The sequence below is a fragment of the Ambystoma mexicanum genome, chromosome 1q (genome assembly GCF_040938575.1).
Source record: "Ambystoma mexicanum isolate Mex_15411 chromosome 1q, UKY_AmexF1_1, whole genome shotgun sequence".
Taxonomy (NCBI): domain Eukaryota; kingdom Metazoa; phylum Chordata; class Amphibia; order Caudata; family Ambystomatidae; genus Ambystoma; species Ambystoma mexicanum.
The window spans coordinates 221,620,856-221,642,212 of record NC_090922.1 but is presented as its reverse complement, the minus strand read 5'-3'; the positions used below and the strand labels follow the sequence as shown (position 1 = coordinate 221,642,212).

The 21,357-nt window shown below is 47.2% G+C and overlaps 1 protein-coding gene across 1 annotated transcript in view; it reads left to right on the top strand.

Moving 5' to 3' along the window:
• Positions 1-13,353, top strand: part of LIG1 (DNA ligase 1) — an 876,776-nt gene extending 863,423 nt beyond the window's left edge. Inside the window, exon 27 of the mRNA XM_069637540.1 lies at positions 12,250-13,353. Within this exon, the coding sequence (XP_069493641.1) occupies positions 12,250-12,327 (78 nt within the window). The 3' untranslated portion in view covers positions 12,328-13,353. The remainder of the gene's footprint in view (positions 1-12,249) is intronic.
• The last annotated feature ends 8,004 nt before the right edge of the window (positions 13,354-21,357 follow it).

Sequence of the window (21,357 nt, the reverse complement as noted above, 5' to 3'; positions counted from 1 at the left end):
TTTCTCAGTCTGTAGATTTACCAGTCTTCTACCCTCCACCACACCCCTCTAAAGAGGAGCGATTCCACCTCTTGGATCCCAAAAGGGTGTTGAGCTTTTATGTCACTAGGACGTCCAAGTTCCGAAGTTCTGAAAAACTGTTTGTGGTCCATTCATTGTCCTGCAAAGGTCTAGCTGCAACGAAGCAGACTCTGTCTCGTTGGAATATTCTTTGCATAGCAGAATGTTACCAGTCTGTAGGCAGGGAGCTTCCTCCTGGTATCAGGGCACACTCGACCAGGGTGGGGTTCTCGACTTCTACAGCCTTGCAGAGGGGAGTTCCTATTAGGGACATATGTCGTGTGCCCGCATGATCGTTCATGCACACGTTTACCGGGCACTAGTGTCTGGATGTTTCCTGCGGGGCTGATGCACGTTCTGGTAGGGTAGTTCTGCAAAATCTGCTACTCTAGCTCTCTGGTCCGAACTGCTTGGGGTGTCTATCAGATGAGGAATCTGCGGGTGAAAAGCAATCCGTTGAAGGAGAAATTACTTAACGTGATGTGCTTTCTTTGGATTCTTCTCCCGTTGATTCCTCATTGCCCCTCCCATCCATCCCTGCTCAGAAATGTCTTACAGTTTGCTGCATCTGTCTAAGCGAAGGGAACGCCTAGTGATGACTCTGAGGTGATCGCTCATATCTGCCTAGTTGCTTACCTTTTAAAAAAAAAAAAATCAATCTTTCAATTATTCTTGGGGTTCACCCCTGTTGGGATGTTTCCCATTACCAGGTTTTTTTTACAGGCTGGTTAGCTTTGTCTCCCCATCGATTTCCTCTGCAGCATTCAAGCACGGGGGAAAAGGGGGAACTGAGGTATGGGGTGTAGTGGCATGGTATATATGACACCCGGCGTCACGTCCGCAGCTGACAACCGAGCAAGACGAATCGACGGCCACATCGCGGTCCACTACACTCCCTGTCAAAGTTTCTGAGCAGCAGAGCTCTCGATGAGGATACCTATCAGATGAGGAATCTGCAGGAGAAGAATCCATAGAAAGAACATTACAGTAAGTAATTTCTTCTTCTCTAGGAATTGTGGTGCAATTCCCCTTGCCTCCTTGGATAATGAAAACCCCAGAAATATGATTTCTCTATGGGCAATGTTAGACTTCTTGAAATTGATAATGTAACATTTAGCAGCTAGTGTTCTCATAATTAAGTCCATCTTCTGTAAGTGTTCTTTTAGGTCATTGTTAGGCAGAAACCTGTGCAGTTCCCTTGGGGAACACTGCAAAAGATTTAAGACTACAGGTATAGCAGTAAACCCACTTGGTAGCAGTCTGCACCACCCAGATTTACCTGGTAGCTGTGGCTGAGCAGTCAGACTTCCCTCAAGAAGAGTTAGGCAGTATGCAAAGTATACACAGTATGTACTCAGACACAATAGCACAAGCAAACACTGACCAGAGCTTGGTTTCAAAAGTATATAGTTATTTATTTTTTTAAGAACACATAAGTTGAAAACACTCTAGCAAAGTATAGTAAAAACACTTAAAACACAGTTATAATGAAAGCAGTTTCAACCCTTACTCCTATCTAGACAACTCTAAGTTAACTCCACATAATTAAAACAGAGGTGAGCGCTTAACGTTAGATGACACTCTAGTAGGTTTAAGGAAGGGGTAAAAAGAAACAGAAATGGGTTAAACACACCACTCTAAGGTTCAGAACACTTGCAATAGGCTCAAAGAAGCACAAAGTCACAGGTGGGCAAAAGTCACTAGGCAGGGCCCACTCTTAGAGTAGCCGGAGCGAAAATGTGCCCAAGATCACACTGTTATTAGGGATTCAAAGTCTTGCAAAGAGTTAGAAAGAGTTTAGAGTGGCTTAGAAGTTTAGCCAGGGTATTCCAGGCACTCCCAGGTTCGAAAGCCGGGGGCTAAATCTACCCCGTACAGTCGGTGGCAAGGGAGGCCAGGCGGAACACGGTACCTTAAGCGGAAAGGATCCTCCAGCGGTGGCAGTTGTTCCAGGCAGTGGCAGCAAGGCTCGACGTCGGTCAGGGGAGAAGAAGTTCTCGCAGAAGAGCAGAAGAAGGAGGTCGTTGCACTGCCCGGGAAGAAACCAGCCGCGGAGTCCTCCGGTCAAAGGGTTGTACCGACTTTCGTGGTTGGGGTAAAAAGTGGTGGGGTTCCGGTTGCCGGGGTGCTTGGCACTGGCAAGGCGGCCACGAGATACCTCGAGAAGCGAAAAGAAGGCGAAAACTGGTTGTCCCCACCAGTCAAGGGAAGGAGCCACTCCGTTAAGAGTTCTCCTCGGTCGTCGGGAAAAGTGGTGAGACGGTTCAGCAGGGCTCCACCGGGTGGTGTCGTCGAAGCAGGTCGGCTCAGCTCTTCCCTCGTCGGATTCTTGGTCCTGTGGCGACTTCTAAAGTTCCAGTCCCCAAAGCCCTGCTTTTATGCAGCAAACCCCCATTCACCCAGCCTAGCTGTCACTCAAACATGCTAAGTGGTGAGCCGGCCGGCTCACCACTTGGGCCAATCAGGACGGAGTGCGACTTGAGTTACCAAGGTAACTCAGTCCAGGGTGCCTAAATCCCCCTCCACCCCTCCTAAGTACCCCAGACAGAGTGGCACCACTTTGGAGGGCTTCTGTGGAGAAGCCCGCCAAAAGTGGGACAAAGGGCTCCACTTTGGGTCAGAGTTACAGAGGCGAACGCCAACGCCATTTTAGAATCAAGTTTTGGCAAAAAGTCCCAACCGGAGTCATAATAATAAATATATAAACCGGCGGTATGTTTAAGGCTACCGTAAATAAATAATTAAATGTGTTAGCCTAAAACAATGGGAAATCCCATAGGAAAATATTCGCGGTTGAATATAAAACGTAGTTTCCACTGCCACCAGCCAAAACTCGATCAGGGGGGACGGAGACGTGCCCCCTCGACTAACAGACCCTGGGGCAATCGAATTGCCCCAGCCAGTACGTCCACAATATGATGGTTTGTACTGGTTCTGTTCAGGATTCAAGACTAGCAAAGTCTTTGGTGACTTTACATGCCCTGGGAGACAGTAGTCAGTCCCAGGGTATGGAGTCTATGTTGGGGAGTCCCTAGGACACCCCTGGGTCACGGCACAGAGGGTGCTGTGTAACCCACATCACAAAAATACATGAGGCCCTATGGAGTAAAAGACCCCATAGCCCATTCAACACAAGGTTTAACCAAGAAAACACACTTCAACATGTCCAAGAGTGAGGGTAAAAGAGTCCCACTCTTGGCAGGAGAAAAAAAGAAACCCCAGAAATCCAGCAAAGCTGCTGGGGGACTCACTAGGTAGGGAAATTCAGCCTAAACAGAGAATTCTCCCTAACAGTCATCTATGCAGTATATGTCATTCACATATGTCCAGCATGTCTGTATGCCTTCTAAGAGGGATTGTACTCTACTAGAGAATAGCCCAGGACTGTTTTTGTATCCCTATACGAATCTCGTGAAGCAAAACTGTTTCCCCTAAATGTTACAGCTGTGCATGTATTGCTCTCTGAATCGAAAGGGTGTGCAAAAAAATCCATTCCCCAGATCCAATACAGTCTTATATTTGTATCTCCTGAACCATGCATGTTCTGTACAGCCTCTGTGCGTTTATTGGCATTTAAAATCCTAAAGTCAATAACCAGTCGATATGAACCATCTGGTTTGGACACTGGACGTAGTGCTGTGCTGTATGGCCTGCCTGTTTTATCAGAACCCCTTGGTCTAATAACTGATCCACTATTACCTTTTAAATGTGGTATAGGCTGTGCTTAAATTGGATACTGTCCTTGAGGCTTTGGCATTGCAAACACTGGCATTTTATGTGGAGGGAAATCTGTCATGACCTTCATGATTCTTGAATAATTGTGCTGCACCGAGAACAGTCCATGAGGCTGCATAAGTGTTTTGTATGTTTTCGCCAACTTCATCTGAAAAATCATGTTCTACTAAAAGGCCATGTTGAGTTATAACCAAATTAGACCAGAATAGTGCATCTATTTCCTTTGGATGTCCCCGTTCAAGTTGTATTATAATCATATTTCTGAGGCTTTTGGATCTGCTTAGATTCACCTGCTGTGCGCCGACATCTAGTGGTAGTCGCGGAGTATTGCATGACTTGTTTTCAAAACTCAAAAAGGAACGTTGACTGGGCGTGTTTGTAATACTATCTCTAGTGTGATGTCTACTCTACCCATGGTCCTTCATGCAACGAGGTCCCTCAGATTATTTTTTTCCGCCATCGTAGTTGGTCAAGTGTTGCAGAGATACCTGGCTATACACCTTTATTATAACAAGGTTTAAAATTATATTTGCCAATCTGTTCCTTCATCGCCTCTCTATCAAACAACCTTGGTCAATGCTCAACGGGCGGCTATGGTTACCTGCGTCGAAGAGGAATCCTGTCCATTACAATAGGGAGAGTGTGGGGAGGACATCTATTCTTTTTCTCTTACAGAATGTCTATTTCCCTCACACCACTTACCAGTATTCGTTTTGCTGCCTTTCTTTTTAGATATGGGTTAACACTCCCTTTAAATTGTGTCCATCTTGTAATCACACGTACCCCTGGAAAAACACACACTGTGTGTGCAATCACTGTGTTCCACGAGACCATGCCAAAAAGCACTGCAAGTCTTTCAAACTTTTCAAACCCAAAACTTTAAAGGGTCGCTGCAAGAAGCGTTGGGCCGCCCACGCCATGCACTCAGTGGTGCGAAAGAGGAGCATGAAACATTAGTCATTGGGCCAAATAACAAACCGTTTATTCAACGGGGGGTGTTCAATACCCAATGCTCCTTTCACGGGCAAGGTTACTCACGATCTATGGGTTATAGTCGAGGACAATCCCCTTCCTGGTTCACTGCACATGGTCAGTCTACCAGTTACCAAACTACTTTTCAAAGAGGGTTTAAAAGAACAAGAAGTAGGGGTAGAGCCTCCGCCACCAGAGGCTCCCCTGCCTCTAAACAATGATGCCCGATATAGGTTCCCTCCCATGCAACTCCAGTAGGAGGTCGCATTTGCCAGTTCACCCATGCATGGGAGGGATCACATCAGTTGAGTGGGTGTTATCCACAGTGGCAGGGGATTACTCCATCGAATTTCTAGAAAGACCCCAAAACCATCATCAAACACGAGAAGATGTTGCCACAAGAAAAGAATATTCTTCTAGAAGAAATAAAGTCCCTGCTCCAGAAAGGCGGAATCGAATTAGTCCCGGCAGACAAGGTAAACAAGGTTATCTATTCAACATACTTCCTTGTGCCAAACGCATATGTCAAGCCTCAAATGTTTCACATGACAACACTGCAGGAGGTAATCCTGCTGTTAAAGCAAGGGGATTTCATAGCAACATTGGATATGAAAGATGCATACTTTCATATTTCAATGTTGCCAGTGCACAAAAAATACCTGCGCTTCAAGATTGCAAACAATTAGTACGAATTCAAAGTCCTCCCCTTCGGCATTTCATCAGCACCAATGGTGTTCAGTAGCAGTAGTAGCAGTGCACCTACACAGAGAATCGATCCCAGTGTGCCCTTGGCTCGACGATTGGCTCATAATAGGTGGAGGAGTCCTCCACCACGGCCAAGTTACAGGACAAATCACATAAACCAAGGCGGGAGGAAGGGAAGGCCTCACAGCAGGCTCACCTGGCGCAGCCAAAGACACTGTCAACCAATTTGTCGACATCCTCTGTGACAACCGCTACAGCGGGTGGTACCGACGTGGTGAGGGTGGTCCGTACAGCAGAGAGAGTATCCCTGCCTCCCAAGCACGACATGGCCACCGAGGCAGCAGCGAAGGCTCAGGGCACCCCTGGGGGGAAGGCATTGGTTCATGTCCCGGTGCACAGCCCTCAGGAGGGAAAGGGGGTGGGGGCGAGGAGGCCCCAAAGCAGCCCTCCAACGTTCCATACAAACAGCCAATGGGCATCTACTCCACGGACAACGGCCAAGCGTCCGTCCATACAGGCCACGAGGAGGAAAGTGGCGCACTCCATCATTCACTCCACAGCTGAGGAACATATCAATGGACATCCTGTCGACTCTCCACCCCAAGTGACAGAGATTCAGCAAAGGTTGCCTCCCAACACCGGCACCTGTTGTACTGCAGACCCCTGACCAGCCTCCACATAAGCAGAGGAAGCTTCACCTGACTCCACCACATCAGCCTCCACCACGTCGGGACCAGACTCCACCAGTGGGCCCGGATACACACACGTACACTGGTACAGCCACAGGAACCGACGAAGATGAGGACTTTGTCCCAGCGACCCTCCTCAAAGAGGCTCTCCACCAGGCGAGGTACAAGGTATGATAATTCCACTCGATCTCAGGTGCCTATGAGCTGTTCCAACTGGTGCCTGAGGAAACCAAAAAGGAGGGTGTCCTATACCAGCGATGAGAGTCCAAGAGGGAAACTATCATGTTGGTACCCTTTTTGGACGACATTTGGGAGGAAGGCCTGTCTCTCACGAAAAACTCATGCACGGCTCTGCCCAAACGAGATGGGTTGGAGAAGAAATACAGGGTGCCGGTCTCTGCACCCAAGTGCTTGAGGTCACAACCGTCGCTCGTGTCAGTAGTCGGTGCCGCCACAAGAAAACATTCAGCCAACCCGGCCTCCACATCATCGGTCCACCGGACAACGAGGGGAAGATGGACGCCATGGGAAAGGGAGCCATCTACACGTCGGTATCCATGATCAAAGCGACTAATGCTCTGGCTTTCTTGTTCCGATACTCCTGGGAGCTCTGGTACAAGCTGTGCCCTGTTCTGGAATTCCTTCCTGACAAGAAAACAGAGACTCTCGCCATCTTCCAGGGATGGGAGGTGACGTCGGACCATGTCATTACGGTGGCAGTGCACATCGCCGACACAGGCTTCCGACAGATGGGAAACTGCGTTTACTTTCATCGGCAGGGATGGTTGAAGGCCACTAACCTTCGGCAGACGTTCATGCAAAGGTGCTGGACATTCCTTTCGATGGCGAAAAGGCAGTTGACGAATCCCTTGAAGCGATAAAGATGGACACGGAGACGGTGCGTTCCCTTGGCACGCTGCAGCAGCATTGCTCGTCTTTTTGCGCCTCCAGGGGAAAGTCGAGCCGATCATCCAAGGGATACTCCACATCGATCCTCCATGCAGGAAGCCTACCGAGGGTGCTCCCAGGCCTATGGTAGTGGAGGTCAGCGTTGCCCCAAGCAAGCATGAACCAGCCAAGATGTCGGGCCCCCACTCGTGCACCCCAGGGAAGGCCGGCTGACTAGGTTCGTCAGAGCATTGAAGATGATCAGCGATGGATGGGTGCTGGACGCTCTCGCCCAGGGACACACCTTGGAGTATCAACGCAGGTGCCCTCGTATTCCACTGGTTCCCCGTCAGGAGCCGTACATCCCTCCGCTCCTAAAGAAGTGAGATTCATGTTACGGAAAGGGACGATGGAGCTCGTTCACCAACGGCTCTGGGGCTCTGTATGTCTATTTCAGATACTTTCTGGCCAGAAAGATGGGGTTGGAGACCCATCCTAGACCTACGCCGTCTGAACAAGTACCTGAAGTCCCAAAAAAGCAGGATGGTTGCGTTGTAACACGTGCTCGGCCAACTGGAGGAAGGGGATTTCTTGACATTGCTAGACCGAGAGGATGCATACTTCCGTGTCCCCATCCACAGGAAACATCGGCAGTTCCTAAGGTTTGTGGTCCAAGGCAACACTACCAGTTCAAGGCCCTATTGTTCAGTTTATTCGGCCCCAAGGGTGTTCACAAAATGCCTGGCCCCGGTGGAGGCCCACCTGCGTCTGCAGGGCATACAATACACATATTCCTGTACCTGCACGATTGGCTATGTGCCTGCTCCCGGATGCTGCTCAACAAGCACACGGAGACCGTCCGGCTACTGACGGAGCTGGGGTTCTCCGTAAACAATTCAAAGTCCTGCTTAATGCCATCACAGAACGCACTGTTTCTTTGCGCCAGACTGGACACAGTGGCTTGCCTGGCATCCCCCTTCGAGGAGGGGCTAGCAGCCAATCAAGGGATAGTGCAGCAACTGTCGGCGAGGACGGCCATGGTTCGGGCCATCAAGTCCTTGCTGGGCATGATGTCCTGCATCTACTTCGTTCATCTCTGCAGGTTGCAAATGCGATCCCTACAGGAATTCTTGGATACACATTGGAATCAAGTGTCCGGGAGTTTTGTGGACAAGATCCCTCTCAACGAGGAGTTCCGGCGGGCGATAGAGTGGTGGTGCGTGGATGGAATTTCAAACCCTGCCATACCAGGAGACTGTCACAACTGACGTCTCTCTGGAAGGTTGGGGAGCTCACACCAGACTACACACCAGAGGTCTGTGGCTTCCAGAGGAGAAGGGTCTGCACATCAATGTCCTGGAGCTACGGGCAATGTTTTGGGCCCTCAAGTCTTTCCTACTGTCTGAGAGGCAAGGTGGTGAGTATCTTCACAGACAACACCTCCACCACCATGTTCTACATCAGGTAGCAAGGGGGCACTCCATCCCCAGCGCTCTCCAAGGAAGCTCGGGGCTTGTGGCATTGGGCCATCGAACAGGGGGGATGTCCCTCGTCCCGTTCCACCTGGCAGGCGTCAAGAACACCATTGCAGACTCCCTCAGCAGGGAACTTCGCTCCTGTCAGAAGTGGGAACTTAGTCAGGTGGATCGTTTGTTCAGCGAATGAGGCAGACCTCTGATCAAGGTTTGTGCCATGGCGGCGAACTCAAAATGCCAGATGGTTGCCAGCAGACTCCACCAACCGAGGAGCATGGGGGACGCGTTATCCTTCCTGTGCGAAGGTCCGTTTCTGTATGCTCCCCCATGTCTTCTGCTACGTGTGATCAACACACCCGGACAGTGTCGATGCAAGATGATGCTCATTGCCCCGGCGTCACGGAGGCAGATTTGGTATGCAGACCTACTCAGCCTGTCAGTGACGCCTTCAGTCAAGTTGCCAGTACTTATGGATTTGCTCACCAGGCGCAATCCTTCATCAAGACCCAGGATCTCTGAACCTGAAGGCACGGCTCCTGCAGCCTTAAAGTTTGGAGGTTATGCGCTGCCAGCGGACTGCAGGGAGGTCCTCACCAAAGCCAGGGCGTTGTCGACACTAAAGTGTTATGGCCATAATGGAAGCGTTTTTCTACATGGTGACGGTCGCAGAAGATTACCCCTCCGAGGGTCACGGACCCACAGATTCTTCCATACTTGCTTTCCGTGGCAAAAGCTTTTCTGGCTCATGCTTCCATCTAGGTAAACCTGGCAGCCATCCTACGCTACACCAGATCCCCGGGAAGATCCTTGTTGTGGTCCCACAGACTCGTCAGAGTTTCTCAAGGGGCTTTTTAGATCTTTCCATGACAGTGAAGGCACCTGCCCTGGGAACTCAACGTAGTCCTGACAAGACTCAGGGGGGCAACTTTTGAACCTGTGCATCAAGCCCCACTCGAGTTTCTCTCGTGGAAGACAGCATTCGTTGTGACCATCATCTCAGCCAGACAGGTGGGTGAGATCCAGGCCATGTTCTGCAAGCAGCCTCATCTGACTTTCCACAAATCAAGGGTGATGCTGCGTATGCACCCCACATTCATGCCGAAGGTCCGAACGGAATTCCACCTCAACGAGCCTTTGGTGTTGCCAGTTTTCTTCCTGAACCGTTTGTCGCCAGCAGAGAGTACCTTGCATTCGCTGGACTTTGCTCGTGCCTTGATATTCTACGTGGCACACACAGAGTTTTCGGAAGACTTATGAAACATGGGAAGGCCTTGTTCAAGGCTTCATCTCAAGATGGCTCTTCGGCTGCATCATGCACGGTCATCGGCTGGCTAACCGTCCTCTGCCGGGGCCGTCTGACAGCCCACTCCACCAGAGCGATCACAGCAATGACTGCGTTCCTTTCTGGCGTGCCACTGCTCGTCATCAGCAGGGCAACGTGGAGGTCCATGCATACCTGCACGAGGTTCTACTGCATCTACAGGGATTCCAGGAAGGAGTCTAGAGTCGTCCAGGCAGTTCTACGTAACCTGTTTGCTTGAGGTGAGTCTGGTCCAGGGGTAATTGTTAATTGCTTCTGTGGAGCCTTGCCACCTCCTGTGGTTGTGTAATGTTGTGCTGTGTATTCATTATTCATGAGCGTGTGAATCCATGCCAGCCCCTGTGCTGGAGAAGGTATGTTACTTACCTAAAACTAATGTTCTTCAGCATGGGACTGGATTCACATGCGGTCCCTCCGTCTGGCCCTTATGCGGCTCTTCTTGGTCATTCTGCCACTTTCCATGCTTACCAAATCTGAAGAAGACTGCCAGAGGCGGGTCTTCGGGAGAAAGTGAAAGTGAAACTGTTTTTTCTTTTACGGCGGATTACCATCCTGATGACAGGGAATATTCATAAGCATGTGAATCCATGCTGGGGAACAAAAGTTGCAGGTAAGTAACTTAAACCGTCCCTTCATTTACATACATGGGAACCGGTGCCGCAGGGTGATCCTTTTTTTTTTTCCATTATCTTTATTTAATCGGGAGCAGGGGACAACCCTGCAACCGCTGGTGGCATTATAGTGAACAAGGGTGCAACGAACACCCCTGCAGCCCCTGCTCCCACTGTTCACTATAAAGACACCAAATGAGGGATTTATTCGAAATTTTCGGCTGTACATAATTTTCATACACCCAATTTTCAGACAAATCTCCCATGAGTTTTTTTTTCTCTCAATTTTTATATGGATTCCCTTGTATCTGCTCCTCGTCTTGGATTCCACTTACGGGTTTTGGACTCCAATATATGTCGAGGGATGTCCAAGTAATACAATTCACACGCAGCATGTTTTGAAGTAGACTTGAGATCATAATATAACGTAAATGGAAGTCAAAGTTTCAAACGTACATGAAGAAAATTGATATAATAATCCATACCAAGAAACATTACAATTTATTACATGATACAGAAGTACATTAAAAAAGTAATTTATTTTGTTAGAGAAAAAGTGCTTAATCAAATGATTTTTTTTAAAAAAGGTATATATTTTCTTTGTGTATCAACATGCAGAAGTATGCTGTTAAAGTGGTATCCGTGATCCCTGTCTTGGGGATTTTCAGCAGCAAATTTTATGTTATTGTTGAAATACACATTTGGTTCGCCTGGAAGATGAACTTAAAGTCTTATTGTTGTATACGTAAGGCAACAGCTCCCTCTAGCGGAGATAACCGGCGAAGCGGGCAGGACTGCTTCAGACAAACGTACATCTGGCCTTTTAATATATAGTACGATTACCATAGGCTTTTTATTAACACTAGATTTTCTTTAGAGGTGATTTTGCAAATGTATCAAAAATAATTAAGACTTATGCATTAATGGAACAGCTTCTTTGTCAATTTACCTTCAGAATGGAGCGCTCCTGTCCTCTGTTGGGAGTTTTATGCACATTGTGAATCTAAAACGTGCTATCTGGTATTAAACGGGCTGAACAGCAGAATTTAGATCCTTTGAAGAGATTTGTTTTAGGCCCTCTGTTGGGGGCCGGGCATTCACAAATAAGAGTATTGCTGGAGGAATTGTTTCTTGCATCCAGTTATGCTGGAACAATCCAGCTCAGCCTGCCCAATCATACAAACGATGGCAGCTCTGCATGCAAACCACCTCCTTTGGAAGATGTGTCGGGCATTAGCATGTAAGATTTCACTGACTGCACAGTCTCAACACTGATGCCAAAGCTGAATTGCAGCTGTGACTGTTTAAACATGAGATGCAAGTCTTTATATTTACATTGTAAATATTGAAATGTTTGCAACAGCCCAAATCAGGAGAACAGTATGGACTACTCCCCAGCCCTTGTGTTCCATTCACTCATTGCGTAAGCCAAAAAGGGCGACAATAGTTTAGATGCAATATTGCTTTAATGCAGTTTAAATAGGATGCATTTATTATGTCAAGGATTTCCAGATTTCCAACAGCAAACAGTTTCAATTCCTGTAAATCTATGAAAAATACTAATATGGTGCAACGGGTAAGTAACTTTCTTTTACAATATTTGTACCAAGTTATTACTTTTAAAATCTTTTTTTCCAAGAGATTTTCACTTAAAACAGTTTTTAAGTTTGCACAGTCAGGCTGTATTTTGACTACCGGTCATGTGTCTTGCAGTATTCTTATGTATAGATCTGTACACCAGTCTGTTCATTAGTCAAGAAAATTGACCATTGGCCTTTGACATTTCCTTTTAGGTGGCAGACTTCTATAAGAAGCAGCAGCAAATCCAGAACCAGAACACTGGCGATAAGATTGAAGAGGATTTTTACTAGACTCAGGAACAACCACATCTGTTTCATGAATGGTGTTTGGAGAGGCCCTCCTGAAAAGACTAAGGGATTTGTTGTTCCACATGCAAAGAGACGCAACTAGGCTTTTCTCTTCAAACTGGAGTTTGATGTTCCGTGGAAGCTCACCTTGTATTAATGCACACAGCATGGGTACCAATGCACTGAGGGAATCGCTTCAACACAGTTTGTCATATTCCTGAGAGTTGTAATACTGCTTTGTTTCAAAAGGGCTCTGGATGTCTGGGGTGGTGTGGCCTATTGCTCCTTACTGTATGTTCTGAGAGGGGGTGTGATGAGTGTTTGCCCTGCATTCCTGCATTTTCGGCTCCGATCTTGTAAATTGAGACAATGACTTGAGCTTTTCTAGACTTTAACTGTTCTGCAAAACAGTTTAGCTTCTGGTACACAGAGCAAACGAAGGCCAGGTTAGCTCTCAAAAAGTTTACTTTTCACCGTTACTTTTTAAGTGTTGGGGATAATCAATGTACAGGTTCCTCCACTTTTGAATCTAGGCCTATTTCTAATGAATTTTAAAAAGTATACAGCACACCAGCGTGGTCGATGGTGTACAGTAGACTTTGATTAGACAATGCTACTTTGGTTCAATGAAGATTCAATAAGTGAAGAAAACCTGCAAAAAAAACATATGTTGTCTCCATTTGATATATTTAGATGCCATGGCTGGCTTTGGGTTCAGTAGTTTGTGACAGAGATATCAATAAGCCGTTATGGTACTCAATCACCCAGATTCAACTTCAATGTTTTTTAGGACATTCTTTTCACTTTTTCTGTAGCTGTTCAGCTGTGTCACCGTTTAGTACAGGAGCAAACACCTGCCTCAGCATACTGAATATATTCCTTTTCAAAGGTTCCTTTAAATTTTGTTCAAGAATCCCTCTTGTCTTCTGTAATGTATTTTTTTTAAAACTTTCAGAGAAACTGTCCCTTTTCTAAGTCTATTTGTAAAAAAAGAGAAATATCTGTACAATAAAATCCTTTAACTGTAAATGTGTGGCTAATGGGCTTACTTGTGTCTATACATTTCTGATAGTACGCGATGTTGTATGCCTGAGGTTTTTGCATGTGTAGTGTAAACTGGCATGGTGCAACTGGGAAATTAATGAACATTTAGCCCTTTGAAGCTGGAGAAGATTAAAAAAGAGGATACTTTGGTTATCCAGCCTTCAGTCTTTCAAAGTACTTGAAAATCCTGTCCTCTTTACTCAAATGATATCAACCCTTAAAGGGGCAACATTGGTTAATTTTGCATATTAAAAAACACTAGTTGTAAGCACAAACTCTGGAATCCTGGGCTGCTATGTCCTGCCTATCTCGACCTTTGGTTTTTGCCCTTCACTTTCTGCATGCCGGCTGGACTCTTCCAACAGATGCCATTGACCTAAGGCTCGCATGGAGCGTTTAGTTTTCCTTTATGTTCCTACATCTCATCCTCTTTCCTCCATACTTAGGAGCATGAGTGAGGCGGTGGTGCCCCCAGGTCGGGTTAACTGAAATGGAGTAGGATGCAAAACCACATTAAAATTAGGGATTCCTATTTCTCAATATGAGTTTAGTGAATTCTGTTGGTGTCTTTGCAATTTTCTTTTAAATAAGCTCATCAATGTTCCTTATTTTTCTCACAAATGTGTCCTGTGTTTGCAAAAAATGTTTGTTGCTGTATCTATAACATGCATATTTCTTTTGAAGCAGAAGTATGACCAGGTGTGTATATTTCAGAGGTTTGGGAATCAGTTTAGATTCTCTTGCTTTGCTACACAATGCAGGCTGAGGCACAGCAGAATAAGGCCGACCTCCAAAGATGTAATCGAGGTTCTGGAACTGGAGCAGAGGGACACTACTATCCACCGCCAGCTTCCAAAAGAGGGTTCAAAGCCGATGCCCTTGCAATTGGTCCCTAGCTTCAAAGGTTCACCATTGACTTGCCTAAGGCAACATTTCCTGGCACCCATATGGCTGTGAAATTATCTTAAGTCCTCCAAGCCAAGACCTTAAAACCAGACTCGTACATCGTGCCAAAGAAACATAGAAAAGTGGTCTGTGCTGAAAGTTTCCAAAAGTTTGCTGCCTTAAACATAGAGCGCTCAAAACCTGCTAAGTTCTCTTCACATAACTCATAAGGGGTACATAAAAGAAAGGACAGAACTCTCGTGAAGTGGAGGGCCTTGCATGTCCAAATCATGCCAGACCACAAAGTAAATTCAACACCAAAAGAGTATCTACAGAAACCTTAAGCTGAAGCTTAGCCCAAACTCTCCAACAAAAGGATCTCCTTGAGTTCTCGTCGGAAGAGGAACACATGATGCTGCTGTCAGCACTATCGAAAAAACAGAAGGATGATTTCGATGGATTGCAGCCTCCTGCAGATTCCTCGGCAGATATCCATTCCAGCATCAGCTGCTCAAACATTTTTGGCAGGGTGCATAGTACAACTCTACCTCGACCCCTTACCACTAATCTGTTCCAGATACATCGGCCTCCATATATACTAAGTCACTTAGCCCCCCGTACCTCAGTTCCTTCTCCCACGTGCTCGGCATGCTGCTATTCAGAACCTTCTCGTGATTGAAACATTTCAATCCAACAAATTGTCAAAATTTGATACTTTCATAAATATGTCGGCTTCTAGGGTGTCAGGGTTCAAGCATTGTCAAGACTGCAGCTCCAAGATGTCGATCATCGACTTGCATGGCATCTGTATGTGGTGTCTCAGTAATGATCAAGATGTTGAGGAGTGCGGCTCGTGAGAACAAATGAATCCCAAATCCCTTAGGGAGCACTGAGCTAAATAAGCGCTCTGACGGCCTCCGTCATCCCCTGCTCATTCAACCATCAGGTCATCGTGACAAGCGGCTGAGGCGACACACCGGAAAAGGATGGGCATCCTAAAAAAGCAACAAAATGTTAGCCCTCCGGAAGCCATTCATACTCCTCTTTAACCAATAAGAAAGCGATATTATTGATGTAGGCACAACTCTGATTCGTTGGCAGGATTGTAGTAAGGTCTGCCCCACTCTGGACATGTTGAAGGAAGAGTTGGAGGCATTGAAGGAGCAAATGCTCCGAATGTTTGACGGCCACAGCAGGTATGACTTCAGTCTTGACGGTGCAGGCCTCCACGGCAGCAGTTGCGCCTGGAGCTTATGGTGCCAAGGTAGCCAATTCTGGTCATATGCCCCGTGCTCTACTAGGACAACTGGCAACACCGCCCCTAGCGCTGAAGAGCCTGGAGTTACTGTTGCCGTTAGGCCTGGTGAGAACAATGCCATCGACGCAACAGTCCATGGTTCCTTTATCCCTGAATCCTAAATGTTTTTCTACGCAATGTAGTCCATTTTCGATGAGGAAGGGGACCAAGTGCCTTTTGGTTTAAGCCTATAAGGTGTATTCTGTTGACATGGCTGAAGGGCTACACAACGCCAGTGGGTCAGATGAGTCTCCTGATCTAGACATGCAGCAGTTTGTTACAGTCACCCTAATGTGCAATAGTGAAGAACTGTGGAAAGGGTGGTTGAGGCCTTGCGGTTTGGCCGCTCCAGCAAAACCCCTATCGGCCTATGATCTCACAGACATCCTAGATAAGGCTCCGCAAAAGGAAAGGCACTGCCTTTTTAATATGGCCATGACAGACCCCATTTCAACATCTGGCTGAGACCTTGCTCCACTAGTGCTGTGGATACCGAGCTTACCAAAACATACAAGCCGGCGGGGGGTTGGGGGGGTTTATTCCTCTCCTATCTTCCCACCCCATGCCCGGAGTTCTAGTGGTACAAGCTGCTACAGTAAGTTCCAGACCAGCCACGTCTATCTCTAACCTGTCTACAGATATGGAATATAAGATCTTCGCCTCGGGCAGCATGGCCTTAAAGTCAGTCAATGCATCATGTGCATTTGCTAAGTACTCCCACAGACTGTGGAGAATCTTATTGAGAGCAGCGGAGTACATCCCAGCTGGTGAGATGAAGGATAGGTTCCTTTTGGATCGTTGATGGCAAAGAGGTGGCATGCCAAGCACTGCAGTCGAGCCTGGACACTGCAGATTGCATAGGCCGTGCTATCGGGATGTCCTCAGTGAGCACCTGTTCGGCCTGAAGGCCGAGGAATCCTTGGAGAAATTCAAGGACTCTTAACAGCCTGATTCATGGAATTATTTGCGTGAAAAACACAGATTTGCGCCCCTTTCTGCCCGAAGATCCCTGTTTGAAGTATGGGGATTTTCAGGCAAAAAGGCACGCAAATCTCCATTTTTCATGCAAATAATTCCATGAATCAAGCTGTAAATTGGCTGCAAAGTCACTAGGCTTAGCTGTCAAGCAACCTGCAAAGCAATCTTTCCTCTTCTCCTCTAGGGGAAGAGGTTACAGGTGGTACATTCAGTTTGGATAGAGGGCGCAGTTCTAGCAAGCCAGGCAAAGGCAGGGGTGTTTGTGTCACGGACGGGGGATAGGGGCCTCTGGCAGACAGCAGCAGCAGGGGCGTTGGTGCACACTAAGCCCCTTTGAGCCCTCCTCAGAATTTTCAAGCACTTGCTTCGGTGGAAGGAGAGGACCTCCAGCGCCTGGGTAATGCAGCTCGTCTAACTGTACTATTTTTAAGCAAACTGCGAGACCGGCCACTCCCCCTCCTCAGCAACAACCGGAAAAGAAGCGTCAGTAAGAACTGAGAGCCCTGTTATTGATGGGTGCTGTGGGATTGGTGCCACCTGAACAAAGAGAATTGGGATGATATTCATGTTGTTTCCTGGTACCCAAGAAAGGACCACCTCAGGGCCTTGAACAAGTTCCTGTGGAAAGTCAAATTCAGGATGGTGACATTAAAAGAAATTCTCCAGGCTCTGCAGCTTCAGGACTGGTTGGTGTCACTGAATCTTCAGGGCACTTATTTCATGTGCCAGTGCATCAGAAGCCCAGAGGTTTTTTTGAGATTCGTCATCAGAGACCCTTATCAATTCAAGGTGCTCCCCTTTGGCTTAACCTCTCCACCCATGGTCTTCACCAAGCTGATGGCAGTGGTGGTGGCGCACTTCAGGAGATCCAGGCTTTACGTATTCCCATAGCTGGATGAATGGCTGGTCCGAGGAAGATCCCCAGAGCAGGTATCGACGCAGCTCGAGGAAACCTGCTTGCTGCTTCAGTTTTGGTTTCTCCCTAAATTTCCAGAAGTCCCACATCCGATAAACTGCGTTGGTGTGAGCAGTCCTGTATACACTGGTGAGCAAAGCTTTTTCCCCTGAATAAAGAGTCACCAGTGTCTGGCAGATGGTCAAGCTTTCCCAGAGCCATGATAGTCTACGAGTGGCTTCCTTCCTCCGCCTATTAGGTGTCATGGCTGCCTGCATTTCTCTGGTGCCAGAGGCCCAACTGCACATGTAATCTCTGCAGTGGCTGTTGAGGGATCAATGGTCCCCTTTCTTCGATGTCATGAAGAAAATTCTCAAGGTGTTGACATCGGTGACCTATTTTCGAGGACCAGCAGAGAGAACATAACTTGGGAACCCTTTTGACCTCTGTGGCCCCAAGCTCAGGTGGTCACAGATGAGTCTTTAAAAGGTTGGGGCGCTCACTGCAGGTGCTAGGCCATAAAGACCGCATATGGAAACGAAGGCACAATAACCATATACTAAAGTGACACGTCAGACGCAAGGTTCGTTTTCCAAACAAGTCTGGTTTATTTCAAAGTATTCTTGGGTGGGTCTCACCACCTCACGACGTGTGTTCCCAAACATGTGAGATGCGAGAGAGCGCGAACAGCGCTCAAGCAGCAATATATATACATTAGACATATCCTTTGCTAAAGCAATTCAACCCGCCCTCATACATGTCATACAGGCTCGGGTTCAGTGATTGACAATTATGACACGTTATGACAAGTCTTCATTCAGCCTAAATATAGTTATTTTAGCAATGGCAGCAGAGACCGCTTTCTGTTATGAGGAACATGGAGCTCTGGCTCGGCAAAGATATTGTGTTCTTAGCAGGGAAGCATTCCTTACTACGTTATCTGTGTGTTTCGGCTCATGAGCTAAGGGTCAGATAGTTCTGAAGCAGAAAATACCATTCTCCACGATGGAGCACCGCTAGGGGAATATAATTCATGTTTAACTGCCTTTTACAACAGCGCTTGCAGGACGACCTAGCACCTGGACTACTGATTAGATGCAGCTTCTGCTTGACTTCAAGGACTTAGTAAGAGAGAAAAACAGTGTATTTCTGCACAGTTTGACATTCCTGTCTGTGTTAGTATTTCAGCGTTCAAGCGTGGCCTCGCACGGTGTGCGAGTTTAAAACATAGAATACATTTGCAAAGCGTTTTGACAGAAAAGAAAAAAGCAAATGGCCAACATTTCACAAAATGGACGCCCTTTGGTTACATTGACGATTCTAGGATTGAGATGTTTGTCACGTGATTGGCTTCTGGCCAACATATTATACATATCATTCGATTATAGGGTTGCTGTTCTGGTCTAACACAGGGACCTATAGGTGAGTGGCCTTTGGTCACTAATGGAATGCTGGTGGCATATCAACAGGCTGGAGTTGTGGGTGATCAGGTTAGTCTTGGTAAGCCTGTGCGCCCTCCCTCAAGCGGAAACACATTTGTTCTGACGGACAACACAGTGGCCATGCATCACCTCAACAAACGGGGGTGTTCGGTCTCTGCCTCTATGCAAGGAGGGAGGCACTGCAACTATGGCTGTGGTTGCTAGAGAACCAGTTCTCCTCTTCAGCTGTCCATTTCGCAGGACGGGTGAACGGGCTGGTGAATGCTTTGAGCAGGCAGAGCAGGCTCACACTTGAAACTCCTGAAATGGACCATCTGCCTACCTCTCCGGCTGCCTTGACGGTTGGACGACCTACCCCAATGGGACGGTCTAGGTACTACACCTGAACCCAAAATCTCTCGACCTCCATGCGTGGCTCTTGAGAGATCTGACGGGGACTCTTGGAAGAGGTACTTGAGGTGCTACTGGCTGCATGCAGATCATCAGCGAGATCTCTATAGATGTAGAAGATTCAAGGCATGGTGCAGAAAACGCAGCATAGACCCTATTGCTTGTCCCACCACTACACTGATGGGATTCCTTCTGTCACCGGCCTCTTCGGGCCTTCAGATAGGTACAGTCAAAGGCTACTCGGCGGCTTTGACTGTTCTAAAGAGTTTTCCGGATCAAGGATCCTTCTTCATGATTCTGGTTATAAGACAATTTCTGAAGTGCTTTGTAAATAGGTTTCTGCCTATCCCGTGTTTTGTTCCAGCCTGGGACCTAAACGTATTCTTGATGACGGCTCTGTTTGAGCCTATGCATTTATATTCTTACAGACTACTTGCCGTGAAAACAGCTTTCCTGGCGTCAATCATGTCAGCAAGACGTGGAAGCGAGCTGCAGGCCTTAACCTGCAAGCCGCCTTTCCTACAATTCTTCAAGGCAGAGGAAGTATAGCTCAGGGGCAACGCGTTTGTTTTGGAAGCAAGACAGCGCAGCACAGGTCCGAATCCCGATCCTGCACTTAGAAACCACTCCAGGTATTAAGCGTGTTATAAATGAACAATTATTAAAAGGAGAGCGCTTCACTCAAGGTTCGGCCTAAATTCCTAACCTAACTGTTCTCTGAATTGCACGTGTTCCAGAGCATTGATTTTCTAGTGTTTTATCCTCATCATTCTGAAGATGAGGCTGCACAGGCTGGAACCTAAGGGGCACTCCGCGTTTGTGGCTAGGACAGCAGAATTTAGGTGTGGTGACCAACTGTATGACCTTCCCCTTGTCCAGGAACGGTCTGGCATTGCATAGTGTTATCAGAAAGCAGGTAAAGATCTGCCACCAGGCATTAGGGCACATTCCACAGGTGGTATATGGCAGCATCATCTGCATTGCAGATGGTCTACCAGTAAAAGAAATATGCCATCCAGCGACATGGTCGTTGCTCTGCCAGTTAACCAAGAATTACTGCCTGGATGTAGCATGTGCTTTGGAAGCTCCATTCGGCAGAAGGGTTTTGCAGAGCTTCCTTGTCTGAGTGCTTTCATCACACCTACGCACTGCTTTAGGAGTCTAGCTGCTGAGGAATCTGTGGGAGAGTGCAATCCATTGAAGGAGAAATTACTTAACCATATTGTTCTTTCAATTGACTCTTCTCCCGCAGATTCCTCATCACCCTCCAATCTAACCCCGCTATGAAAGTGGTCTGCAGTCTTTTTGGTTGTTCTTTTCTAATGGGGCGAGATTATGAATAATTATGTGTTAGGCACAGTTTGATGCATTGCTGTTCTAGTCCTGTCAGTCAGTGGCTTTCAGTACAGTTCGGTTCCTCAAAAAAGGAAAAAAGGTTTGGGGGCTTTTTTCAGCCCGAATCATATGTATTCTTCCTCTGCGCCTGTTGAGCACGGGCAGGGAGTGGGGGTCAAAGGTGTGGAACTGAGGTATGGCATAGTGATTTAGTATATATGGCACCCAACGTCATGTACGGAACCAACGAGTGACCCGATCGAGTCAAGAGGAGTCAATGGTAGAGTCGTACTATGCTCCGTCGACAATGTTTCCAAGCAGCTGCCGCTGGAATGGATATCTGATGAGGCATCTGCGGGAGAAGAATCCATTGAAATAACATTTCTGGTAAGTAATTTTTCCTTCTAATGGATTGTATCTTCCCTAGTATTCCTAATCTTGTCATATTCATTTGCAGGCGCAGCTGTCATCCATAAACCTTCGTACGCCTGCAGGGGGTGTCCTGTAACATTACCTTTTCTGCTGGTCCATTCCTGGACTCTGGAAGGGACAGCACCTCCAGTACAAATAAAACACAAGACACCCATGACCTCGGTTCCTTTTTTACGCATGCTCTGCACAATGCTTTGGAACATCTTTTCCTGCTCAGAAATGTGTATCTGCGGCACACAATGTAGATATTATAAGCTTTGGGGTTCAAACCTTGCAGGGATTGCATGTCGAAGATGTCCTGTTTCTGGAGATGAATCCTGACGTTTCGGAGTTTG